Here is a 25,514-nt window from a genome sequence, read left to right on the forward strand (position 1 = left end):
CAATCAAATGACTAACTAATTGAAGGGGACAATACCACCGTTCACTCGTGGGTGCTCCATTTAAAGCTTATGACTAGCCCACCAAGTCGTGAAAGCTTATTGAACTTCCAAATGGTCAAAAACCCGCTAGAACAAATGGGTATACAAGATCACACATGATGGCAATGACCAAGTGGAAATATATTGTGCAAGACTAATGGTCAAATAATATGCTCAAAAAGAATGTATTGACTTCCATGAGACAAAGTGTCATTTGTATACGATACAAATGACATGTTGCACATTTGGTGTATTGCAAGCATCTAAGGAAACTTGATTTGCCTTTGCCCCCTCCTATAATAGCAGGCATTTTTTACCATTTCATTATCCCACATCAAAGCAGTAGAACACAATAAACACTAGAACTTGCTCAAGATGAGAGGAACTATAGTTTCTCTTACAATGTTTCTCCATGTGTTAGTTTCTCCTATTTTTTAGAGAGAGGGTTTGTAATTTTTTACACTTGGTGAAAATTCTTCTACTATCGCCACATGGATATTCCCTTTTATTTGATAAGGAATTTTCACGTAAATATTATGTGTTCAATTCATTTTTTCTCATATCTTATTTTAGTTGTGTGATATTATTTTGTTACTCTAGTATCCAACACTAAATTGAGTTGTTGATGCATATTGAATTTGGATCGAAAGATAAAGTCAACTTTGAGTTAAGTTTTAAACTTGATAACAAATCGACTCGAGTTGTTTGAATTTGTTATACACTCGTTTCGTTTCAAACATTATCCCTCATAATGCATCTCACCCTCATACTTAAACTTAAAGTATCTTTGGAAGATTGAAATTTTATGAGGCGATGTATAGATTTTTATAGTTTTAGTCCTTTTTTTTTTTTTTTTTTTGTATGTTAAAAAATATAAATTACAATGTTTGAATAATAAATTTGGAGGATTTTTAAAACGAATAGGTTTTATGATGTTTTTTTTTTTGTTGTTTATCTCTATATGTTTTAAGTTTCATACATTAGTCCCTACTTATTGTTCGAACTTAGCATATTGATCCCATTTTTTTCTCTCAATATTTGGTTCTATTTTTTAAAAATTTTGAAGATTTGTACCTATATTTTTCCAATTTTAATTTACATAACAATCTCTACAACTTTTCAAAATTTTCCAATTGGTCCCTGAAATTTTAAATTTGATGCAAAGTTTCTCATTTTGTATCACTTTATTTGTATTTCTATATGTTTGCCTCATTTTTTTTAATTTATAAAAATATTCGAACTAGGATTAAAAAAAAAAATCCAAACTCTTAATAAACATTTTTTATATCTTATGAAAACCAAAAAGTTGAAGAATGAATTATTATAATCACTTTATTCAAATCAAACAAAGTTGTGAAAGAAGAAAATTTAATTGAAACATTTGAATTGTCTAACTTCTAAACAGCTTAAAATTTGATTACCTCATCCAAAATATACTTAATTACTCTCAACCTTTTATGCTATGATTCTATGAAGATATGTCATTCAATAAACATTTCATTTTATCTTTCAAAATTGCAAGTTGAAGGAATGCCTCTTGATAAGGTTCAAGAGTCCGAGGTTTATTATTTTTTCTTTTTCTAAGTTAATTATTCTTTGAAAATGATATAGTTATGCCTCCTAGTTATTCTGGGATCATTTTTCAGTGGATATCCGCATCAGTCATTTGTAAATACCATTTAATTAATCTCATAAAATGTTGAAATCAGCATACCTCTTTTACACCAAGATATGTTTGTGAATGTGTGTAGTGTATCGGTGTATGTACACATTTTTGCGAGCAAAACTATACTTCTCACTTTTTCCCAACTTGCATATAGGAATAAGTTTTTTATTTTTTTAATCGACAAATATTATTAAACGTCATCCTCGCAAGACGCAAGGTATGGACGAAACAAGATACAAATGATGCAAAAAATATAGACGGTACACTATAACCATCTAAAAATACCACTGAAGATAAACCCACCAAAACACATCACATCCTAAAACAGACTCCAAAAAAATCAAGCACTGTAAACACGGTATCCACCACCGCCAACGTCACCACTCACCCACAAAGAACACCCTCAAAATAAAACTCCCATACCCCAACACCCAAGTTGGGCCACATTTCGAAGAGCGCTTAACCGAAGGGTCATGCAGCTATCATAAACCTCGCGACCTCCGGACCACCGAAAGAGCACAACACAAACCCCAAAAATCAACTTGAGTCAAAGAACCGACTCCCGATCTCGAATCAAAAGTGATCGACCCACTTGACTATAATACCAAATAGGCAGGGCACCCCTCACCCCGGCACATCAAAGAAAACCTAAATCAAATCAAACAAAGATTGTAGCTAGACCCCGACTCCCGATCTCGAAATAGGAATTAGTTGTTGATGTTGTTATTATGATTATTATTATTTGTGTGCATTATCATGACATCATAGTAAGAGTGTGATTGCAAATATAGCTTCATTTTATGTTGTTAATTTATTTTTCAAGTATTAAAAATTATTGGTTCTTTAATATTGTCACTTGTAGATGCTAAGCAATAAAATAATGGTTTATTCTAAAAATAAAAATAAAACTTTAATGGTTAAGACCGGAAACCATCGTGCAAATATATGTTCTTGTTTTATTTTATTTTTACTAAAAATATGTTCTCATTTAAGAATTTGTTTTTTAATATCGCATTAAATGGTCCCTCAAAAAAAAAATCGCATTAAATGGTTAAGACTCGAGAAACTTCTACGGTACACCTCACAAATTGAAGTGTACCGATACTCCTGCTACATATATTTATAAATTAACAATCATTTTATGAAATAAGTAGTTATTTGTCAATGTTTATATTTTAGAAAACACCATCTCATGAAAAAAAAAACATAATTTCATTGTTTATAAGAATTATATTAAGTTTTTAACATTTTCTCATAAAAAATAATCAATATTTTTAATTATGAGCAATAAAAATTCAAAAGAGTAAATTTTATTTCATCGTCGCTTTTGGTAAATAAGATTTAATTATTATAATTGTCAATGATAGAAAATAATTCTTTTTTCTTCAAAAAAACAACTAATTTAATTATTAATTTAATGCTTTAGTGTACCGATACACTCAAAATGTTGAGTGTACCTTAAAATTTGCCTAAAACTCGAGCCATGGAGTTTTTTTGAACGGGTACCAAGCAGTTGATTACCGTAGATGTTGTTATTCTTCATCACAATATGTATTTTCACTAGTGTAAAGTTCTTAGCACCAAGTGTTCAGTGTTGTCAAATGAAATGATGAGGAGATCAATGATTTAATTTTCATTCTCAACACAAAAAGTAATTAACCTGTGTAAAAAAAAACATCATTTGACTTGGTTTTAGCATTGCCTTTATTAAATGGCTAAGCATCTATAATTTTTTTTAAGTGGTAAAGCCTTGAGTTGTGACTTTTTTACTTAAACACAATTTTATTTTCTTTGATCGATGATTTTAGTATTTTATACCCACTAATAAAAGGGCTATGCCTTAGACTTTTGGTTATCATTCATGTTGTAAGTGTGAAGTATTGCTGTTTTTATTGATTGTTAATGATCGTTGATTACTAGTTTATATATATTTTTTATTAACTTGAACTCATAACATTGTTAAACAAATTAAACTCATTATTTCGTTGTAGTTGTTGACAGAGGTTGTTGGTCGTTCTTCATCAATATTGGTTGGTATACTTGTAAAGACACTCTAACATTCAAGTTAGTGAGATCTCAACATGTTTAGAGTTTTATTCTGAAATATAAATGTGTATCTGATTTTATAGTGGGTTGCTCTATTTATAGATTTCAATGTGGCACATGAATGTGGATGTTTTGACAGTTCTACCCTTATAGCCTAAAGGTCGAACAATCGCTTGATTATTTGAAGGATTCATATGGACTTTGAGCACCTTATTTAGTGTTTCATGGTTCTTTAAGGTACAAGTGAGTTGCAAGTGCATTTGAGCACTTTATTGGATCTTAAATTTGTCACCAATCTTTACGTTTGACGATTGGACATTGACCAAGTCCGAATCAATATCTAAACTTTAGGAGTGCATACATTAATCTATAGCTCATTATTGATTTGATGTGAATTCGTTTTTTACTCAAATTATGATTTGAGGCTCGAAATTATGCTTAAATATAAAGTGATATGATTTCATCAAACATTTTGTTTCGATATAAATTTCAATTTCCATTGAACCAACGAAAAAATAATCCAATTTCCATACACCAAACTGAAGTTATAAACTGTAAGTCTGTAATCAACTCAATTATATGCACTAATGATGTAAAACAAATGAATGAACATGACTTTTTCCTTAAAAAAATAATAATTAATGAACATGATTTATATATATAAAAAATGATGAATGATTAGAACCATAATTAAATTATTGTTTGATGCAAAAAGTAACAAAACAAAAAAAAGAAATCAGTGACGTAATTCGTTTATAAAATAAAGGAGAGGAGCAACATCCATCAAAATGTACATGCATGTCGCAATTTTTCATTCATAGATAATAGAGTAATGTAAATAACTAATTTTGTGAGAACTTATTTGACAACCAAAATTTACAAAAAAAAAAAGAGTAGTATTGGTATGAAAACCATAGCAATAGAGAGATAAAGTAAAAAATAATGTGAGTATGAGAGAGAAAGTTGTCACAAAAGTTGTCATAAAATAGATGTTCAAATATAATTTCTCCATAGATAATAGAGTAATGTTATTTAAACAACTAATTTTGTGACAATTTATTTGACAACCAAAATTTACAAAGAAAAAGTAATATTGGTACGGAAACCATAACAATAGAAGTAAAGTAAAAAAAAAATGTAAGTATGAAAGAGAAAGTTATCACAAAAATTATTATAAAATAGATGTTGAAATATCATTTATCCGGATAATATAATATTGTTGTCATTTTATGCACTTTTTCATTCACTTTATTGCACTTTTTCCATTAATTAAATGAATCTTTTTTCACTTTCAAAGTCTCATTATGAACTTATTACTGTATATAATGCCAGCATAATAGCAACAGTTCGGTCTAACATATAGGAATTGTTTAGAATCTTGTTGCAAAGTAGGTACACCCTATAACATACAAAGTTTTTTTGTTTTGTTTTTTTACAAAATACAAAGAATCTTATTAAATATAAGTTTTTGATCTCATATATCTCAAATTTTCACATCTCTAAAAATATTTCAGGAAATTTTGTCTTTCAAATATCTTCTGTCATGATTTTTGGTTCCTGATTTTAAGTCAACGTATGTATATGTTTCATATTTTTAAATAAATTTTTGTAGAGAAGTTTAGAATAATATAACAAGCTATTCCACAAAAAATTTATATTTTTTTTAACACAATATGAATTAAATATAAATTTCCAAGTGCTAAAAACTTAAAAAAAAAATCATATAATTCATTTCTTTTTAAAAAAATTAAAACTTTTGCATGAGATATTTCTTTTTTTTTTTTTAGAGAGGAGATATATTTTTGTAATATACTAAGCATGATTGCAAAAAATAATTCAAAATTTTCAAGGATAATATGAGTTTACTTAAAAGTATGGATTAAAAGTCGTGAGAGAAACATTTGAAGGACCAAAATTTACTTATTTTCTAATCACATATGTTATCTTGATCCACATATGATTTGCACTTCTTTGTGGCTGTCCAAAATTTCCCTCTAGAATCTTGTGTTCGAAAATTGTATATTTTTCACCCTTAAGATGCGACACTTGATCCTTTGAGCTCCATTGTGGCTTCTTCTCTTCGCTCTCCTCCTACGTATTATATCCACAACAAAAAATTTAAGTTGGTTCGTCAAAATAGCTCCCGATATGATTATATAGTCCAAACAAATATATACATGTTTGATTTCTTAAAAAGAAATCTATTTGAAAACATGTCACTCTTTACCGACTAAATTTCCTCACCATAGTATTATCACTCTTAATAATAGGAATAGGCATCTTGATAATCCTATTAATATCTTGTTGTAAAAATAATTGATGCAACGTCGTTATACTCCTTCATCTTGATCAAATATACCACAAACTCGAATATCTTGAGCTCCTTCCACTAGCGGGCTACGAAGAAAAGGAATGTAACATCTTGAGCTCACGAGAAATTTTCAACGGCAATTGATAAACAAAATAGTAGTAATCAACAAATAAAAAAATGCAAGTGGCCGTTTGGATTGGCTTATTTTGAGCTTATGTGAGCTTATCTTATTCCATAAGCTTTTTTAAAGGTGTTTGGATAAATAAATGAAAATAGCTTATCATAGTTTCATAAGCTGCTTATACCATATTTCAATAAGCCTAAATTTTCAGCTTACCTTCCGGTTTAACAAGGAGCTTATGAATTTATTTAACCTCCTTCGATTCTCTCTGGATCCACTTTTCAAAACATATATTTTAATTATAATGTTAGTTATTTTTGGCGGTGCATGAGTAACAAAATTGCTATATACTTATCTTACTAAAGTAACACACGTAACTAAGATATTTTTTTTTAAGGAATATTTTTATTATTTTTTTGTTATATACTTATCTTACTAAAGTAACACACGTAACTAAGATATTTTTTTTTAAGGAAGATTTTTATTATTTTTTTGTTACGTAACAAAATGAAACTGAATAAAAAAAACAAACTTAACTTGATATTTTTTTTAAGGATGAATATTGATTATACTATATATATATATATATATATATATATATAATATAATTACTATATTATAATATTGTTTTTTACATCTTGATTAATTTTATCAAAAAAAAGTCTTGATAATTGTGGTTCGATTCTCTGATATTTGTGTTAAATTAAAAATATTTAAAATTTCGATAATTGCTTATGTAATGTAACATCCAAACACTTCAATTTATGTAAGTACTTTTTAGTATACATATCAAAACATAAATAACTTATCAAGTATAAGAGCTTATGATTTAAGCTCTAATGTTATAAGCCCTAATACTATAAGCATCTATATAAGTTGTTTATCCAAATGGGGCCTAATTCTATATAAAAAAAAAAGTTATTATAGTTTAATGTTGAATCACCGTAAAAAAAAAAAAAAAAAAAAAAAATCGATGCGTGAAGGAAAAGAGAAGTGAACAATGATATTTGAGAGAACAATTTGTTGGCAAGATAACTTTTTGAATCCATTTATCCACTAAATCAAATGTCATTTGTATTTTATATGCAAAGTGGCAATTCAGGATGTTTATCCGGCTATTAGTGACCTATTGGGATTGTGTATTGTGGAAGAGCTAAACTCGTACAATATGGAGTAATTTACAAAAAATTCATCTCTAAAAATTGTTAACTAAAATTCATTTTTTTTTCCAAACTTCGCTTACTTTCCGCCAAATTTCAGATTATTGGAGTCCTTTTCTCTTAAGAACCGAGAGTTAACACAAAAATAAAATAAAATCAATTATTGAGAAAATATACAATAATGATATTTAAATGGTAAAAAATAAAATAACAAATTAGGAGGAAAAATATAAGACCAGGACAAGATTATTGACTTTAAGAAAATAAAATTCGCACTTTATTTTGGAATGTACCATATATGTTTAATCAAGTTAAGGAAGTTAATCATTCATTCCCATATTATGTTTCCAGAAGAGAACATGCCACAGCCAGTGGATGGAATATGCGGACATCCAAAACCGATCTCAAGCATATACAGTATATATTATGATCCATCAAAAAGGTCATAGATTGGATAAAAAAAACACCATGTGACATTAAATAAAATACTTTATTAATTAACTAGTATAGTATTGAGATTAAGACACACACATACATACATACATGTATGTGTATATAAAGAGTGTGATAGAGGTTAGAGTAATTCACATTCATTTCTTTATCAAAAAGAATTTACATTCATTTCATTATTCATATACTCATGGGGAAAGAGTTATCCGCTACTCCAGCCGCTACTTACCGGAGCTCCGATGAGGTCAGTTTTGCTGACACAGTTTTTGGATTTTGGGAGGAATTCCAAGATTCATCCGAAAATTCATCAAATTCCGGTAATGATGAGGAAATCGACGATGAAGAAGATGAGGATAGCGTTTGCACTATTGAAAAAAATAAAGCTTTCTGGGAGGAACAAGACCAACTTCTCAAGGTAGATTATTAATTTAATTTATGTCCAAATAGAAAAAATGCACTCATGACTATTAATAAAAAGACTAATTTTTTCTTTTCTTTTCTTGTTTCCATTTGTAGGCAACTTTGTGTAGAACTAGCTCAGGTGAGACAAAGGTTAGGCAAGCTACAAAGGAGGCTATGAGAGAAATAAACATGTCTGAGATGCTATGCTTGTGCCGGCAACCGGTGGTGAGCTGCCGGAAATGTTTGCTTACAGAAATATGCGATCGATTAGTGAATCTTGGCTTCAATTCCGCAATTTGCAAATCTAAATGGAAGAGTTCATCCGAGATTCCATCAGGTATATACATATTTACATGATTCACTTGTTCTTTTACAAGATATTATTGGATATAAAAGTTAACTGTACTTGTATAATACTCTTACATCTAATCTATGATATATGTGTCATATTTTTTTTTTTTTTTTTTTTGTATGGGATATGTCGTATTCTTAAATTATATTTTTTTTTGTTAAAATTGATTTTTAGTAATTCTCAACGGTTAAAGAAAGCAAAACAAATCAAATTTTGAGTAAAAAAATGTTGGTTTGTAAACTTTTGTATGAGCTTGTAAAAATGATCAATTGGTATTTAATTTATTTTCCTTTCTTTTTTTAACACAGGGGAGCATACATACTTGGAAGTGACAGAAAATTCATCAAAAGCTAAAGGTGGTGTGATAAAAGTGATTATTGAATTAAACTTTCGAGGTGAATTTGAGATGGCCCGTGGTAATGAAGAATACAATCAACTAGTGAAGCGATTACCAGAAATATTTGTTGGAAAAGCTGAAAGATTAAGAGTATTGGTTAAGATAATGTGTTCAGCTGCTAAAAAATGCATGAAGGAGAAGAAATTGCATTTAGGACCATGGAGGAAACAAAAGTATATGCAAGCTAAATGGAATGGAAAATGTGATAAAATTTTGGAACCATTGCCTATAGTGTACTCCACTAGGTCAACAAAACCTAAGGCTTCATTGCTCACTTTTGATTTAATGATAGAAAACATCGTGGGACGTCACTGTACTGCAGTTGAAGTTGTCTGAATGAGGTGTTTTATGTTTTTGAAAAGATTTGAATGAGATTTTGAGAAATCGTATTTAGTTTTAGTGTCATAGTACTATGTGACTATGTTCAATTTTTGTAAAAATTATAGTAAAGCTAATATATTTGAGGATTGTGATTTCAGTTGAACACATGGGGGTACTCATGCTGTATTCATTTTGCATTTTATTTTGGTTCTCGACAAGTTTTACAAATAATTCTATTCGAGTTGTGTGTATTTCGTTCAATCAAGATTCATAGTTGTTACGCGGTGAAAAGTCTGATCTTTTTGGTTTACCAAATTGAAATGAGTAGTTTTATTTTTAATCCTATTAGTTTCACTTCCATTTTCCCATTCTAATCAAAATGACATGATAAAGTGAAGCAATTTGAAACGTTGTTTTGACATCCGATTTACCAAAATGAAATGAGTAGTTTTTTTGTTTTGTTGAAGAAGCATTGAGATGAGTAGTTAGTTGATCAACAATACTAGTTATTTTACGCCTATTAACTGCATCATTAATCGATTATATAAACCATCTTTTTAAGACAAGAGCATTTTAGCGAGATGATAATAAAAAATTTCATATTAGGTAATTGGTTTTTTTTTTTCTATCAAATTTTATTTTATTCTCCAAATTTATTTTCTTGTATGTCTTTTGACAAATACTAAAAAATGGATCAATGACATTCAAATTCAAAATCAATTTTTTTACGATGATCACTATCTTGCAATTGTCCAATTGATAAAAGAAAATTGTAAATATTTGTAGCGCACTTACGATGACCCCCACCCCATCTAATATGATTTGATACCTATTGTGGGTAATCCTCCACAAATATCTATGAGTCGGAACAATTTGAGATAATAGCCATTTGATCTCAATATGTGCGCGACAATGTTATTACAATCTATGTATCGAAGTTATAAATATATTTTAAAGTGTTTTTTATTAGTAATTTTATGAACTTAATTGATTAATACAAAATGTATTTGGTGACTTTATTGACTAACAAAAGATACCTTTGAAAACCAAAATTAGGGACTCGTTTGAATATGTTTTTGTAATTTTGATATATTCAAAAATTAAAATAGATGTGTATGCTAACAATTTTGTAATTTTAACAAGTATTCATCTCAACCTCCATGTGTTGGAGGGAAAGATGGGAAGGCATTTAGGATGAAACTCTTGCTCTTAGTGCTCTATTGTTCCATTGCTAATAATTAATTGTGTATTATAGTAGAAAGATGAAAGCATCTGGTGGCAGAGTTAGAAAAAAAAAATCCGGGTGGCCCATCAAAATAAAGTATAACACACACACACAAAACTCATGCTTTAATTTCTTCAATTTTTTAATGTTTTAACAAGTAATAAACACAAAGTTCATCATCAAAAAATTAAATTACATGCCTTAAAAATTCAAAATAATCCTTTATATTTAATCCTAGCAGTAATGCTTACCCTAATTTTCTAACCCTAATCCTAAGTTTTTGGCTCCAAATTGTTTCAGCCGTTAGATTAATCTATGTTGATCTCCACTAGATCTCCTTCCCGTGCTGACGCACAGGTCATTTATAGTGTGCATTAGAAATATAATAGAATATAACACATAATATATGTACATGTTGGAGATATTAAAGTTGGTAAAAATTTCCAAGCCATTCTTATATAGTATCAAATAAAATTAAGCATATAATTGACCATGCGAGAACACTGAGTGTGAAAGAGATATGCCAACTTAGTAACATACAGTTGATATCGCAACATACAGTTGACCATGCGAGAACACTGATTGTGAAAGATATATGCCAACTTGTTTGAGTGATTGTCTTTGACTTTTGTTAATAGTCATTGCAACACATACAAATGTAGGAAATCGTCTCCGTTTTCATGACATATATTTTAGGTCAATGATATAAATTTTAATAAGCTTTGTTAAGGGTGGTGTGTTTGTCTGCTATAGAAACTTGCAACATGTTGTAAAAAAAAGTACAATACACAAACAAACAAAAAGGAAGAGATGTATCTACATGAGTAATTTGTCATCTTATTTTGAATTTTCAAAATATGCTACAATTCAGGCCATAAAAATTTAAAAGACTTTCATTTTTCATTATGAACTATCTTAAAATTTGTTTAAATACCCATTTCATTTCAGATTGTATATACAGAAGCTTGCACCTGATACCGATAATCATTGAACCATGCATAATCATAGGTAATTCTCATTTTTTGTTTCAAACTTTAAACATAAATTTATAACACTTAAGACAATTGAGCATACATAATATGAACAATGACAGTAAATGCAGAAAATCAACAACCATAGCATGGCACATTAAAAAATGAGCTCGTTGTTAATCAAATTGTAACATTTAGGTGATATGAGTGAAACACACTAAACTCGCAGAACTGAACATTAATTCAAAATTCATTGGCTGCTTAAGCTCGCTAGAAATCAGAACAAAAGATTAAACCAAAATAGGTAGGACAAATACCTTTAACAATAATATATAAACCAAAACAATCTAATTTAAAAATACTTGTCCATAAGATAATGCCCTCAAACTACATCTCATCTCATGCTTCCTAAAAGCAAACAATGGTAAAAAAAATGGTTCTTATGTTGACACACTCATCAACACTCATCCTAAAAGCAAACAATGGTAAAAAAAAAAAAAAATGGTTCCTAAAAGCAAACAATGGTAAAAAAAATGGTTCTCATCCACGTCTTACAAAAGGAGTGTGCAATCCCACATGTTGTCACACTCATCAACACTTCAACAAAGTAGTTCTTATGTCCAGTCCCATTCGACAAAACCCTTGGTAAGCAAGTAACTACAAAAACAAAAATGGATATTTAATATATGGTGATTGAAAATTATTAAAACCTCCAAAATATATGATATGCTACGAAAATAGAAAAAGAAATTGAAACTGTGAACAGAACTACGTAATAAAACCTCCAAATTTAAAATCTTACTGTAACTACACATACTATGCTAGGTTAAAGTCACTTGAAATCAGTTCAATCCCTCCCATAGAGCACAACTATCAGGAAATAAAACAAAGGCGACAAAGCTTGGTGACAATAACAGGACCACATCTTCACATTAAGCTCAGCAAATTGTGGACAAATTACTAATTTGCAAGGGGAATGTTACATGTGAATGAATTTCCATCCAAAAAGGGTGATTTGCAACATCTCCCTATTGTTTATTTAAGTATAGCAATGATTCAACATCTCACTATCCATTGCCATTGGTCAACATGTTCAAGATATGCAAAACTTCATGAATGCAACACAATTGCCATTGATCAATAGGTTCAACAATTTCTATAGTAAACGAAACTTAAAAAAGATAAGTTGAATATCAATTTGAAGAGATGAAGTTGTTCTACATGTTCACCGAGCATGATCCACAAGAAAAATATAAGCATAAAATAATCAGAAACCAAGATAACTATAAAGACACTACATTGAGACACATATTGACATATTCACTATACACTACACTTTTTAGTAGAAATATATTTCTTTCAATATAGCTATTCTTCTTTCAATATCAATCACCCAAATTTTACTTAAAAGCCTAAAAAATCTGATATAATTCTTCATAGATATTCTAATTGTAAATTTTTTCTTTCAAACTGCAAAATCATTCTTATTTCAAGCTTCACGATATTGAAGTTGGCTACTGCAAAACCATTCAACCTGCAAAAAGAGATAATGAAAGTGTCTATTTTGGATAAATAGATATGACATAGAATTGTCAAAAAACATATAGGTGTGATTTTGCATAAATTCAATTGGATTTATTATGAACCATTCAAGACATAACACTTTGAAGAAAAAAAAACAAATAGGAGGAGAGCACATAATAAAAGAAAACAAATATTACAATAAGAAATTTAGAAACAACTTATTAAACTGGGATGTCTAAATCTCTTTTTAGCAATTGTTCCATTCATTGGTTTTTCATACTCCAAAAAGGCATTTTTGATACCTCACTACACTGTCCAAAAAATAAAAAAAATAAAACAACACCAAATGTATTTGTGAGCCAGAGTTCAGAGAAAGAAACAAACCTTAACATGCGTCCATGTCTCCAGCAATCCGCCACCATCACGACAGTAGGTCAAGAAAAGTAACATTCTGAAATCAAGTGAAGTAGGGAGTATTATCCCCGGTTCAGACACCATGTGAGAGCGGCAAAGGACAAACATATAATTCATGTAAGAAAATCATATATAAAGAATCAATTAAAAGCAAAACAGACTACACACACAACAATATAAATAATCAATTAATGAAACTCATTATGAAATGATATATTCAGCCTTTATCTAAAAACTAAAGAACAGAATTGGTGAAACCCAATATGAAATCTTAGAGAGAAAAATCAGAATTGTTACCTTTTAACTTATTCTTCATTCTGGATGTGTTGTGGGTCAGCAGCACAATTTGTTAGCAATGTTATTCATATTAGAAATAAGTATGATATAATATCATCTGTTCCCAAAAACATCACAACAATCGGTTCAAATTTATAATTTAAATCTTTGAAAATCCATGACAATTACTATGCACACTACTCAATACATGACTCAAGGGCTAGGATTAAATGTTATGCAAAAGACTGAAAAACAAAACAACACACGCGTTTTCAAAAAAGAAAATACGCGTTTCTTCTTCTTCTTCTTCTTCCTCTTCTCATCATCACCACCACCAACCCTCTCCCTCCATCCGTCGGCGGCGACCAAGCATCTCACCATCTCCTCTTCACACTCCACCTAAACAAACTCCTTCACCGCCTTCTCTTCATCCAAAACTGCTTCGGCTTCTTCACACCACCTACCAACGCTCAAACGGAACTCCTATCGCCGATCTTCCAAACCACCGGTGGCGCCACCAACGACAACTTTTCCATTCCTTCAGATGGATTAACGAGTCTCAACTGTCCGTCACCATTAGCGATTTCAGATTCTCACCCCAATCTTCTGATTCTCCTCCATCACTGATTCCAAAAGGTTCCATTTTGAATCCTTCCTATACAGAAACACAAAAACGCTAATCTGTTCCGCTTACTGATTCAAAAAAGGTATGATTTCTTCTCATCCAAATTTCAAATTTTTCATTTTCTTTCATACTATAACCTAATCTTTGGATTAATTTTAATTTTTTTTTTGCAAATGATGCAGCTGAGGCATTTGTAGTAATGAGCTGCATAGGATATGGATTCATTTTCTTCTCCATTACATAAGCAGCAATGGCGACAAGTTTCTAAAGTCGGTGGCGGCTGCCGGTATGTGAAGGTCGTTGTTCCTTTTTCTATCATTATCTCACAAATACATAAGGCGCTATTTTTATTTCCGAATCAGAATTCCTTTCATCGTTTTTGGTTGAAGGTACTTGACTTTTTTCTTATGGACTCTGTTTTTCACAAGCCATGTCTTTATGTTTTTAATTGTTTTTTCTTTGAACTTTTTAATTTGCATTTTCTCTTAATGGAATACTCAATTTAATTTTGTTTTTAATTGTTTTTAATTTTGTTTTGGTGCTATCATCAATAGAGGGAGATCATTAGTTTGTTCAATTTTTGCTTTGTATTTTACTTTGTTTTATTTGTTTTATTACTTATGGTGGTTGTTTTGGTTTTGTTCTTATAAAAGAAACCATGAAATAGGAGTTTTAGAATCAATTGTTGTTTGACAAGAAGATATCTCTATAGCCGAAGACAGCTTGCTTGATGCCACAATGTTTGTTGCTATGTTTTATGACTTGATGACAGTGGTTTTTTTAGATAACTTTCTTCTTTCTTTATTCAACCTTTTTATTGGTTACAAATAAGTAAAAAAAGTTCTAAAGTTGGGAGAAGGGTTTAAGAAGAGGTCAAGAAGGATAAATGGTGAGAAAAAACTATAACCAATAATGAAGAGCTTAACTTTATGTAGCCCACATCTAATGAAATTCCCATTTGTTGGACATAAACTAAATGTGCAGCTTTGAAAGTTGCAGTAATATAATTAACATATGAATATAGGTCTTACTATAAAGTGTTTTTGTTTGTCTTGCAAAATTTTGAATGAACGGATTGATAAATCTGCTACCATGGTAACTTAGGAAAGGTTTTGTAATTTTGATGTCATTCAATAACATGGTCTACTTAATTACATTGAGTTTTATATCTCTATTTAGGAACTTGAGTAGGCCTTGGTGTAGATTCATTGAGACATAAAAACCAATGGTTAAATTCATCTGAGACATAAAAACTTGAGTAGGCCTTGGTGTAGATTCATTGAGACATATATCACATTTCACTTGAATGAAGAATGAAGTCAGCGGGAAATAAATAGGGTTTGTGAAACTTCTTATGAAGACTTTTTGTGCATGATTATTGTTTTTGATGTGCTATTTTTTATTTATTTTTAAATAATTTAAAACTTCACTTCAGTTTTTGATTAGTAGAAATAGCTCAAACTAGATGATAAAAAAAAGCACTCTGAAAATTATTTTGACAGTAGTACACATGAGAGTTGTTGTCACAGTTGTATATCTTTACCTCTTCAAATTTTGCTAAGTTGGTCTTTTACATGGTTTGATATTTTTTGGTTCTATTATGGGCATAGTGTGTATTTTGGTTCATTGGCTTTGATTGATTTAGAGTAAACCACCATTTTTCTCCTTGAATGTGTTATGCGATATCATTATAGTCCCTATTTGTATCAAAATTGCAAACACATCCTCAAAAGTCTCTTTAATTAGACATTTTAGGCCTCAGAAGGTATATGCTTAAAATGTTCTGATCTTATGTTTCACAATGCTACTTACATTATTGATATGTTTAGATTGATGCTACTGGCAGTGCTTTTTTCTTTTTAATATTCAGATTCAACATTCCAGTTATTGTAATGGATGAAACATGATCTACCATATTTGGGGTATTTTGTATTTACTCCCAACAAACAAAAGACCCAGTTGCGTAGGGACTAAAACATATTTAATTCTATTTACAATTTAGCCGATGCACCCAACATTTTAAGAAAATATACTTATGAAGAAAAATAAAAGAAATACAGTAATGTTTTTTTTGTTCTTTTGAAAAAAATCACAAAGACAGGATTTGTAACTGTTACCAAGAGTCACAATGAGAAAAGCAACTAAAAAGCATATCTAAAAAAAATAATAAATATTTCTGAATTAAAATGATTGGAGATGACCATTAATTGTAGGGGGGAATATAAACTAATTCTTGTAGTATGCCCATCACACATCTTGCAACCCTGAAGCATTTTATATCAATAATCTGATGTACAATGGTATGAATTTAAAATATCAGTTCTATAGAGAAATCAAAGAACTCCAATGCCTAATGTATGACCCTGCATTCTTCTTTATAGTAGTTACCCTTTTCCTATCTTCCAAGTACAGCCGAGTATGAATCGAAATACCCAAATTTGTCAATAACTTAGAACTTGAAATGAACAACGAACCCGCTAATTGTAAAATCTCAAGATCTCAACGCCAGTTTATCCCCTCTACATGATAAGTTTTGCCCCTTTTTGTGCGTTTGAGAATTGAGCAAGGGAGGAAATTTTCAAACGATAAATTTATGAAAACAAAACACCGCCTTTATAGTCCTCTGACCTCTCTAGTCCATCTTTCATGGTTTCTTCTTTGTATAACTAGATATGCCTTCCACCACCATCTAGTTAATCCAATGTCATTTAACATATGCCAATAACCAACACAACTATGAAGTATAAAATACTCACTGAAGCAAATTACCTCAAGCTCTACCCAACTCTATAATTCCAAAACCATAAAGTCCTACAAACACCGAGTCTATTGCCGGCAACAATGAACAAACATACCCATAACATTTTCCTAAGATTCAATTCAATGAATAAAAGCTTATGAGGCCTGAAATTATAAGTAAGCATTTATAATAATTATATAATCAGGGTTTGCTCTCCAAAACAGGATTCCTTAGAAATATGAGCAATAAAAAAATAGTAGCAAATGAGGGTATTCAATGTATTCTTCTATCAAACAGCTAACGTTCATACTAAAAAATAGATAAGAAACAAAGCTTATCATACAGTTTGGGAGAAGACGCAGTTAACGGTGACGAGCAATCCTGGATGCGTTTTCACGGTCTGTTGTCAGTTGAGCTTGCGCTTGGGATTAGAATCAGATGTGTTTTTAAGAGAATTTATTTTATCACTTTCTATGAGTTTTTTTAGAAAAGATTTGGGTTTAGAGCATGCCCATGGAGCATTTGGATCCGTTTGAATTTTTGAATATGAAATGGTAGAAATCCTTAAGAAGAAGAAGAAAAATTCCAGTTCCTTGAAATGCAAAAGCTAGTTAATAAAATAAAGCATGATGAGACTTGCTCATCATTTCCAAGTTTTCAATCTGTTTCTTGAGTTGATCAGGATCTTTCTTCAAAATCCCCACATCCCTCACCTTCTTTCTTTCTTTTTAATTCTGTAAACCAAAACAACAAAGCAAAAATGGAATAAAACCTAATTGCATGATTGAAATTCAATTTTGCAAAATAAACACTCAAAATTTCAATTTACTGTAATGAAAGTGAAAATAGATAGATAGGGTTCATGACCTTACCGCCTTTGGTCGTCTTCGTCATTGATTACTGAAAACCTTAATTCTCACCCTAATGTAAACTTTATGTAATTAATGTAAACTCAATTGATAGGGTTCATTGATTACTGAAAACCTTATATTCCCCCCTACAATTAATGGTCATCTCCAATCATTTTAATTCAGAAATATTTTTTTTTTTTTTTTAGATATGCTTTTTAGTTGCTTTTCTCATTGTGACTCTTGGTAACAGTTACAAATCCTGTCTTTGTGATTTTTTTCAAAAGAACAAAAAAACCATTACTGTATTTCTTTTATTTTTCTTTATAAGTATATTTTCTTAAAATGTTGGGTGCATCGGCTAAATTGTAAATAGAATTAAATATGTTTTAGTCCCTACGCAACTGGGTCTTTTGTTTGTTGGGAGTAAATACAAAATACCCCAAATTTGTAGGGGCTAAACATAATTAACATTAGTAAATATCAAAAGCAGACGATCACATCACGTTTTACCTTAAGTTTATAATATGGGAGCAAATATATTGGTAATGTAATGTAATGAATTAATAATTTCAAACAAAAGACAGTTACGGACTGGGATTACTTTTTAATTAATGGAAAATGTGGGTCAGAAAACAAGTCATTGAGTTCACTTATCTCTTGGTTGCAGTTTTAGGTACAAGAGACTCTACCATGGAACCAACTTGTGCTGCTTGTGCCATGGAATGGAGCATCCAACTTGAGAAGGGCCTCCGTTCTGGTAAACCAGGTCACAGCCAATTCTTTCATATTTCTTCGTCTTTTCTGGTTTATTTATCATACGTTTTAACCATAACCATGTACACATATGGTTTTAGGTATGTCCTGTACGGCATGTGCCAAAGCAGCTCATTAATTGTCCAATTAAAATAATATATATTTTTTACTTAACATGGCTTCAACAAGAATGGGATACCCTTCTTGTGGAAAGGGACACCTTTTTAAAAGATGAATCGAGCCTATTTTTTTTATAGGTTTGCCGCAGTGGGTTGTTGTTCTAGATATTTATATTCATATACCTATATGTGTTTTTGATTGGTTGGGTTTTGCTTCTAACTTGAATTATGTGAATTATCTAATTTCACCTCTTTTTGATCTTTTATAAATAACACTCATATAGTATATTATCATATAGTGTGTGTGTGTGCACACACACACACACACGGTATCCAACAGTTTCGATGTTGTGTTCATGTGTTCATTTGCTCTGTTGTGTCTTGTCTCTATGCGTCACGTTTGGTTCTTCACCAAGTCTTATTTTTCATCAGGTGTACCTGTCAAAGCCATATTGCAAATGGGCCCCCACCTTCAGCGTTGGAGTAGAGAGCTTGAGTCTGGTATTGTTTCCAATGGCATGTTTGGCCTTGTGCCGGGTGAGGATGAACTATTTGCTAATACAATCCTCTTACGCCTTGCTGATGCATTTAGGGGAGGCAACACAGAAATCAGGCTTTCTGTTGTCAGAGTTTTCTTGATCGAGAGAAAGCACCATGATAACAGGAAGCACAAGCAGTGTAAAGGGTTGCTGTCAGTGGCCAGAGTAGCTAACCATCTGGAGTTGTTGAAGCAGGTGAAATCTGTTTTCAACAGTGGAGATTCAGAGTCTAAGGCTCTGGCTCTGGTTCTGTTTGGTTGTTGGGCTGATTTTGCCAATGACAATGCTCAGATACGATACTTGATACTTTCCACCCTTGTTTCTCCTCATGATTCTGAGGTAAGATTAGTGTCTTGTAGTGTTGCTGTTGTTCTAGATGTCTAAATCATTCTCACTAATATCTCCCATTTACGTATTATTATGTGTGCATATATCATTATGTCACTTTAAATAGCCGGTCATGTTTTTTTTCTTCATATTTTAAAAAATTATGCAATCATATTGCAATTGAGAAACTGCAATTTTAATTTGACATACGAGGTTATACTGGAGTGGTTTGATGATTATTGGAAATTGTGTGGTATTTTTCATTTTATAAACAAGGAGGTTGATTGTGTTGGAATATTCTCCTAATTTTCGTTTCTTGAGTTCTTTATTGTTTAGCCAAACTTCTTTGTGGACACTATGTTTTGATTAATTATCTGCGTGCGTATGATGTGTAATGGGTTTTTACAGGCAAAAGCATCATTATTTGCTGCCGGTTGCTTTTGTGAGATATCAGATGATTTTGCATGTATTACGTTGGAGATGCTTTTTAACATGATGAACTCACCAGAAGTATCATTGCCTATAAAATTGGCTGCAGCACGAGTTTTTGCAAAATTCAAGTGCTCATATTCAGTTGCAAAGAAAGCGTATAAGGTTGTTGCCTTGCATTTTATATTTATAGTTATATAATTTTTTTTGCTTAGGGTGTTAATGTTATTGATATGATGCAAAGTAGATGATGGTAGTGACTAGAAAGAAATGGAGAAGAATTACTTAGATCATCTTTTAGGTGTGAAAACAGAGTTTTGGTAACTGGTTTTCAACTTTAATATACATCTTGACACTATACGGACCTAACTAAATAACAATGTGTGAAAAATTTCCTCTAGTAATATTTAATCTAAGCATCATCTAGTTCAGTCTAACCAGGCATGCTAGTTGGTGGGTGATGAACTATATTTTGTGTTGCTGGCTGCCTCTTTTTTCACTGTGAACAATTTAGTTGGACAATAGTTTCAAAGTTAGAAAATTCTAAACTTCATAAAAAATTAGTTCTGTGGTGATGAATTTAAACTATTTTTGTACTAAATGAACTCCTTAGTATGTGTGCCTTGGGACTGGTGTTCAAATTCAGTATTGGTGCAAAGTGTAAACTAGCATAACAAAAGTTTTGTACAATAAAACGCAAATTTTGAACTGTTTTTTTTTTCTTTTCTGTCTGTTTCTTTCTTTCTTGGGACTATCACGCATTTCAGTTTTCTTATGTTATGATTTATTTGATGCAGATAGGTCTAGATCTGATATCAAATTCTTCAAATGAAGATATTCTTGTTATCATGCTATTCTCACTTTCAAAACTGGCTACCATTTCTACACTTCTTACCTCTAATCATGTAAGTGTTTTTATTTATTTATTATTATATTATACTATGCTTTAGGCTGCCTATTTGGTAGGCATAATGAAAAGGATAAGGGTCCTGCCCAATACTCTATGCCAACTTTTCATGTACATGTTTGACAGGTTGTGTGAACATTTGCCCAAATTTCCTATCTTCAACTGCCCCATTTTGCTTTAAAAAATCCCCATTTTTGGAGGGGAAAGGGAGGGACAGTTTGGAGGGGGAGGGGAATCCCTCGCATTATTTGAGAGTATTTTTGGAGGGGAAAGAAAGATAATACTTATGAATGATATTTCCTTTATTTTGAGATGATTATTATAGAGGGAAAGAATCTTGAAATTAATTCAAAGCCCTCCAAAAATCTCAAAAGTCATTCTCCAATACATCTTTGAGTTCCTCCATGTTGGAGGTCGGAGACTACGCTAGTACGTTCAGTCCTCCTCACTTTATCTTCAAATCACTCCCTTCCCTTCCTTTCTAAACTTCCCAACAAAAACTCATGTGATTAAACAAATCATCATACAGCTAGCTAGTGCATGCATGCATGTTGTACCCAATTCGATATAATACATCTTTCAGTGCTTTCCGTGTTAATAATTTTCTAATCACTTGGATTCAGGTGAACTTCCTTGTTTCATTTCTGGAAGGACAATTAACTTCACATGTACAAGAAACAGCCTTAAGATGCATACATTTTTTATTCAGAAACAATCCATCTCTAAAGCTTTACTGCAATACGTCCTTTGAAGTCCCAGATGGACAACCCCTGGATCTCTCGCCATCTGAATATGAAACATGGAAAGGTGATTGGACTGATGATGAAATGGTTGAACTGAACAAATTGTTATCAGATTCCGAAGCACTTAAATGTATAGTATAAATTACTAACACACTTGCCATTGTTGATGTAAAGTTTATTTTATTTTTCATCAAAATTTCAACTTCTCTGGGGCATTTGAAGTACAAGTTTGCACCATTAATATTAATATAAATTAAAAGTTTTACAATATTTCCCCTAAAAGAAATGAAATTTTGCAAAACATTAGATTTTTGTCTTATTTATCAAGGCAGAGTTTTTTTCTTCTTTTTGAGGGATTATCAAGGCAGAGTTAAACTGGATGGTTATGAATTAATATACTTGTTTCAGCCTATACAAGATCGAGATGCTCAATGTTTTGGTTCATTAAGATAGAAATATCCAGCATCATATTAAGTTTAATTTACACGATTCAGGCTACGTTTGGTAAAATTGTTATAAAGCTAACTTGTAGTTGATAACTGATAGCTTATAGCTCAAAAGTTGGTTGATTGAAGTTAAAATGTTTAATAAATTTAGCTGTTGTAAATATAAAATCACATAAAAGTACATAATTTTTTAATTTAAAATATATTTAATATAAAATGAAATACCCCATTATGGCTCCTACATCCTACTTTTTCTGTTACCAATAACGGTAATTTTTCCTTAACATGCTTATTCTCCATATTTAATATGCCTAATAACCCTTTTTTTAACTCGATGAACTCATAAATTTAAAATAATATAAATGTGATATATGAATTCAACTCAATTTATTGTTTAACTAAATTCGTTATGGAAATAGCAAGGTGATAAATGAGTTCAATTGAAGTTGTTTTTATTTAAATCTAGATATTTTACGAATTTCAACAAGAAGACAATTGAAAGAGCAAGGTCATGATCATGGTGCACGTGCAGGTTATTATGGAAATAACAATGCTAAAAATGGAAGAAAATATAAAAAATTATATGTGCAAACGCTATTTAAAATAAGGGTTAAATATGTTTTTGATCTCTATAAATATATCAATTTTTCGTTTTAGTCCCTCTAAATTTTTCCTTCAATTTTTAGTCCCTATAAAATTTTCCATCTTCACTTTTGATCTCTCTTTTAAAGTAAACTCATATGTAGAATTCATATTTTTGAATAAAATTTTGCAGAAAAATTCATAATATTATAAGAACCTCTCCCAAAAAAAAAAATAGAATTTTTCAACTAAACATGAATTTAATATAAATTTTTATATTTTTGACGGTTTAAAATTCATATTTAATTTATGTTTTGTTAAAAAATTATAATTTTTTGTGGGATTTTTTTTACAATTTATTACACATTTCTGCACAATTTCATTAAAAAAATACAAAAATTAACTTAAAAATAAGGACCAAAATTAGTGATTGAAAATTTTATAGGGACTAAAAGTTGAAGAAATTTTTTAGAGGGACTAAAACGAAAAGTTGGTATATTTATAGGGACCAAAAACATATTTAACCCTTAAAATAACGTATAAATAAAAACTTTAAACTAGTAAAAAAAGTTTGTTATAACCACGTCTAATTTTATCAAACAATGCATAATATATGGAAGATCCGGGGTTTGAACCCCGGAACACTTAAAAAAAAAAAAAGCTTTCAATAGACAACAAGCTAGCTTCTTTACATTATCAAATATACGCTTAAAGTCTGTTTGGAACAACGTCCACTAGAGAAAAAACGCACGTCTACATAGAAGCTTAGAAAAGTAGCTTCACAAAATTCACTTTAAAAGCTCATTGAGATGCAAGAAACACCACTCAAATGTGAATCCAAACACTTGCTTAGTACTCCCTCTGATATATAAGAAAATATTTTTTTTAGGTTAATTGAATAAATAATGTATTGGCTGGATTCACTTGAGTCTCTCTCTTGTTTTAAAAGTATGCCCAAGTCAAATTTTCAAGCCTGAAAAGCCTCTCTTGCAGGATCACATCTTCTTAATACCTGTTTTTTTTATAAGATCTTTTATCTATCTTAATATATATTAAGAAATGTTTATAAAATTCATAAGTCATAGCTCAACTGACAAAAATGATAAAATTGTTAGAGCCATCGTGATTAAGATTCGAATCCCGATTTCTTTTCATATGTATGTGTTATTAAAGGCTTTGTCGTTTTCGTCTATCTAAAAAAATAGGAAAATGTTACATGAACACCATTTATTCACACACTCCATCGTACACCCCATCCAGATTACCACTTGTCATAATTTTGTGTGGAGGTAAGGGGTATATTATCATATGAGGATGTAGATGTATCACCACTAAAAAAAATATAATATCACTAACGTGAACATGGCGTATTTTTTTTTTTTTTTTAAAGAGGCAAGAATAATATATAAACGAAACAGAATTAGCTCTTCCTCCAGCACCCGGTTTATGACTTTGATTTATGTACCTTTTTTGATGTGAAGGAATTCAAATACAAAATCTCTGGTTAAGTTGAATGAGAGATTTTGTATTGTATGACTTTTAATGTACCTTATTAATATACTTTTTTTTTAAGAACTTATTAATATACTTTTATTAATGTACCTGTAATCAGCATTGTATGTTTCACTCATCTCATTTCATTTTTTTTTTTTGTAATGTTTCAATTCAATTTCTTACACTTTATATTTACGATAACAATGAGTACATACATATTTGATAAAATTATTGTTCTTTTTCTGATATAGTTTCTCCTTATGGAGAAATGGGGGAGTATATATTTAGCAAAATAACTATTGCTTCCCGTGTCTAACTAACAACTCAATGTCTCGATCAACTTTTTTTTTTTTTTTACTGAGAATTTGTTTCATCACGCATGCTCAAGGAACAATTTTGTATGAATGTTGAAAAAAGCTAGCACTCATTGTCTTAGCTACTTTTGTTAAGTTTGGGGTTCGTACGTAGATCCAAAAAGAGACGTTGCAATTTCGTGGAAACGAGAAGGAATTGTGGCTGAAGTTTAATTAGAAAAAGCCATGCAACATATGTTGTATGGTTGAGAAGTGTATGATATGAGAATGACTTATTGACTTACATCACTTGGAATAATTGAGTTGTTAGAATTAGGATTGAAATAACATAGGAAGAAGGAAAGAAAGTGCTACGTGGTTTGATTAGTCTTTGTCGTGTCATTAGTTAACATAGTACTATATATGTTCCCAAATTTCAATATTAGAGCTATGATAAAAACGAAATGAAATGTGAACGAAAACGTTAAAAGATAGCACCGCAATTTGAATAGTGAAAGTACTTGAAAAAAAGTTCATTTATTAAATGGCCAAGGGGAATGGATTAATAAAAGACATAATTTGCCAAGAAATTTATTTTGTGCCACGTTTTTATACTATTCCATTGTCTCTCCCCGAAGTTTCATACATAGAATTAGAAAGCATAATCAAATGTAGGGTATCAACCATCGTTATCATGAATTATCAATAATGGTCACAAACCTTCAAAAGAAAATAATGCTCACAATGTGTATGCAAGACCATTTCCTGAAAGAAAAAAAAAATTGTATGCAAGACCATATTCCTTGTGGTCAAAATGTAGTCGTCACCAAGAAAAAAAGAGACCATATTCAATATTTGGCATTTTATAAGCAGATGTACTTTAAAGTCAACGCTTTTTTCCTGTTACCCTACTTACATGAACATGGAATTCATGAATTTCTTGGGAACTTATAACATTACTGCATACGAAGCTTATACATATTCATTTATG

The 25,514-nt window shown here is 30.6% G+C and overlaps 2 protein-coding genes and 1 long non-coding RNA gene across 7 annotated transcripts; 2 read left to right on the top strand and 1 right to left on the bottom strand.

Annotated features, from left to right (window-relative positions):
- The first annotated feature begins 7,925 nt into the window (after positions 1 to 7,925).
- Positions 7,926 to 9,430, top strand: LOC11438646 (uncharacterized). The gene is made up of 3 exons (XM_003607417.4): positions 7,926 to 8,208; positions 8,310 to 8,532; positions 8,856 to 9,430. Exons 1-3 carry the CDS (start codon positions 7,984 to 7,986, stop codon positions 9,278 to 9,280), a joined length of 873 nt encoding a protein of 290 aa, XP_003607465.1. The 5' UTR covers positions 7,926 to 7,983; the 3' UTR covers positions 9,281 to 9,430.
- A 2,311-nt stretch (positions 9,431 to 11,741) lies between these two features.
- LOC112421279 (uncharacterized) lies at positions 11,742 to 13,908 on the bottom strand. The gene is made up of 3 exons (XR_003011511.2): positions 13,697 to 13,908; positions 13,370 to 13,436; positions 11,742 to 12,118 (listed from the first exon to the last, which is right to left on the bottom strand). It is a non-coding gene; the product is annotated as an uncharacterized lncRNA (long non-coding RNA).
- On the top strand, positions 13,895 to 21,976 carry LOC11438173 (integrator complex subunit 7 homolog). 5 transcript variants are annotated; one of them, XM_003607419.4, is made up of 7 exons: positions 13,895 to 14,382; positions 14,483 to 14,689; positions 18,559 to 18,657; positions 19,196 to 19,641; positions 20,038 to 20,223; positions 20,856 to 20,963; positions 21,589 to 21,976. In XM_003607419.4, the coding sequence occupies exons 3-7, from the start codon at positions 18,582 to 18,584 to the stop codon at positions 21,847 to 21,849; spliced, it is 1,077 nt and encodes a 358-aa protein (XP_003607467.1). In that variant the 5' UTR covers positions 13,895 to 14,382; positions 14,483 to 14,689; positions 18,559 to 18,581; the 3' UTR covers positions 21,850 to 21,976. The 5 variants fall into 5 exon arrangements, with proteins under 5 accessions (XP_003607467.1, XP_013456655.1, XP_024638108.1 ...); XM_013601201.3 differs by having other exon boundaries at positions 18,559 to 18,648; XM_024782340.2 differs by having other exon boundaries at positions 14,483 to 14,596.
- The last annotated feature ends 3,538 nt before the right edge of the window (positions 21,977 to 25,514 follow it).

This window comes from Medicago truncatula, chromosome 4, assembly GCF_003473485.1.
Source record: "Medicago truncatula cultivar Jemalong A17 chromosome 4, MtrunA17r5.0-ANR, whole genome shotgun sequence".
NCBI classification, from domain to species: Eukaryota; Viridiplantae; Streptophyta; class Magnoliopsida; order Fabales; family Fabaceae; genus Medicago; species Medicago truncatula.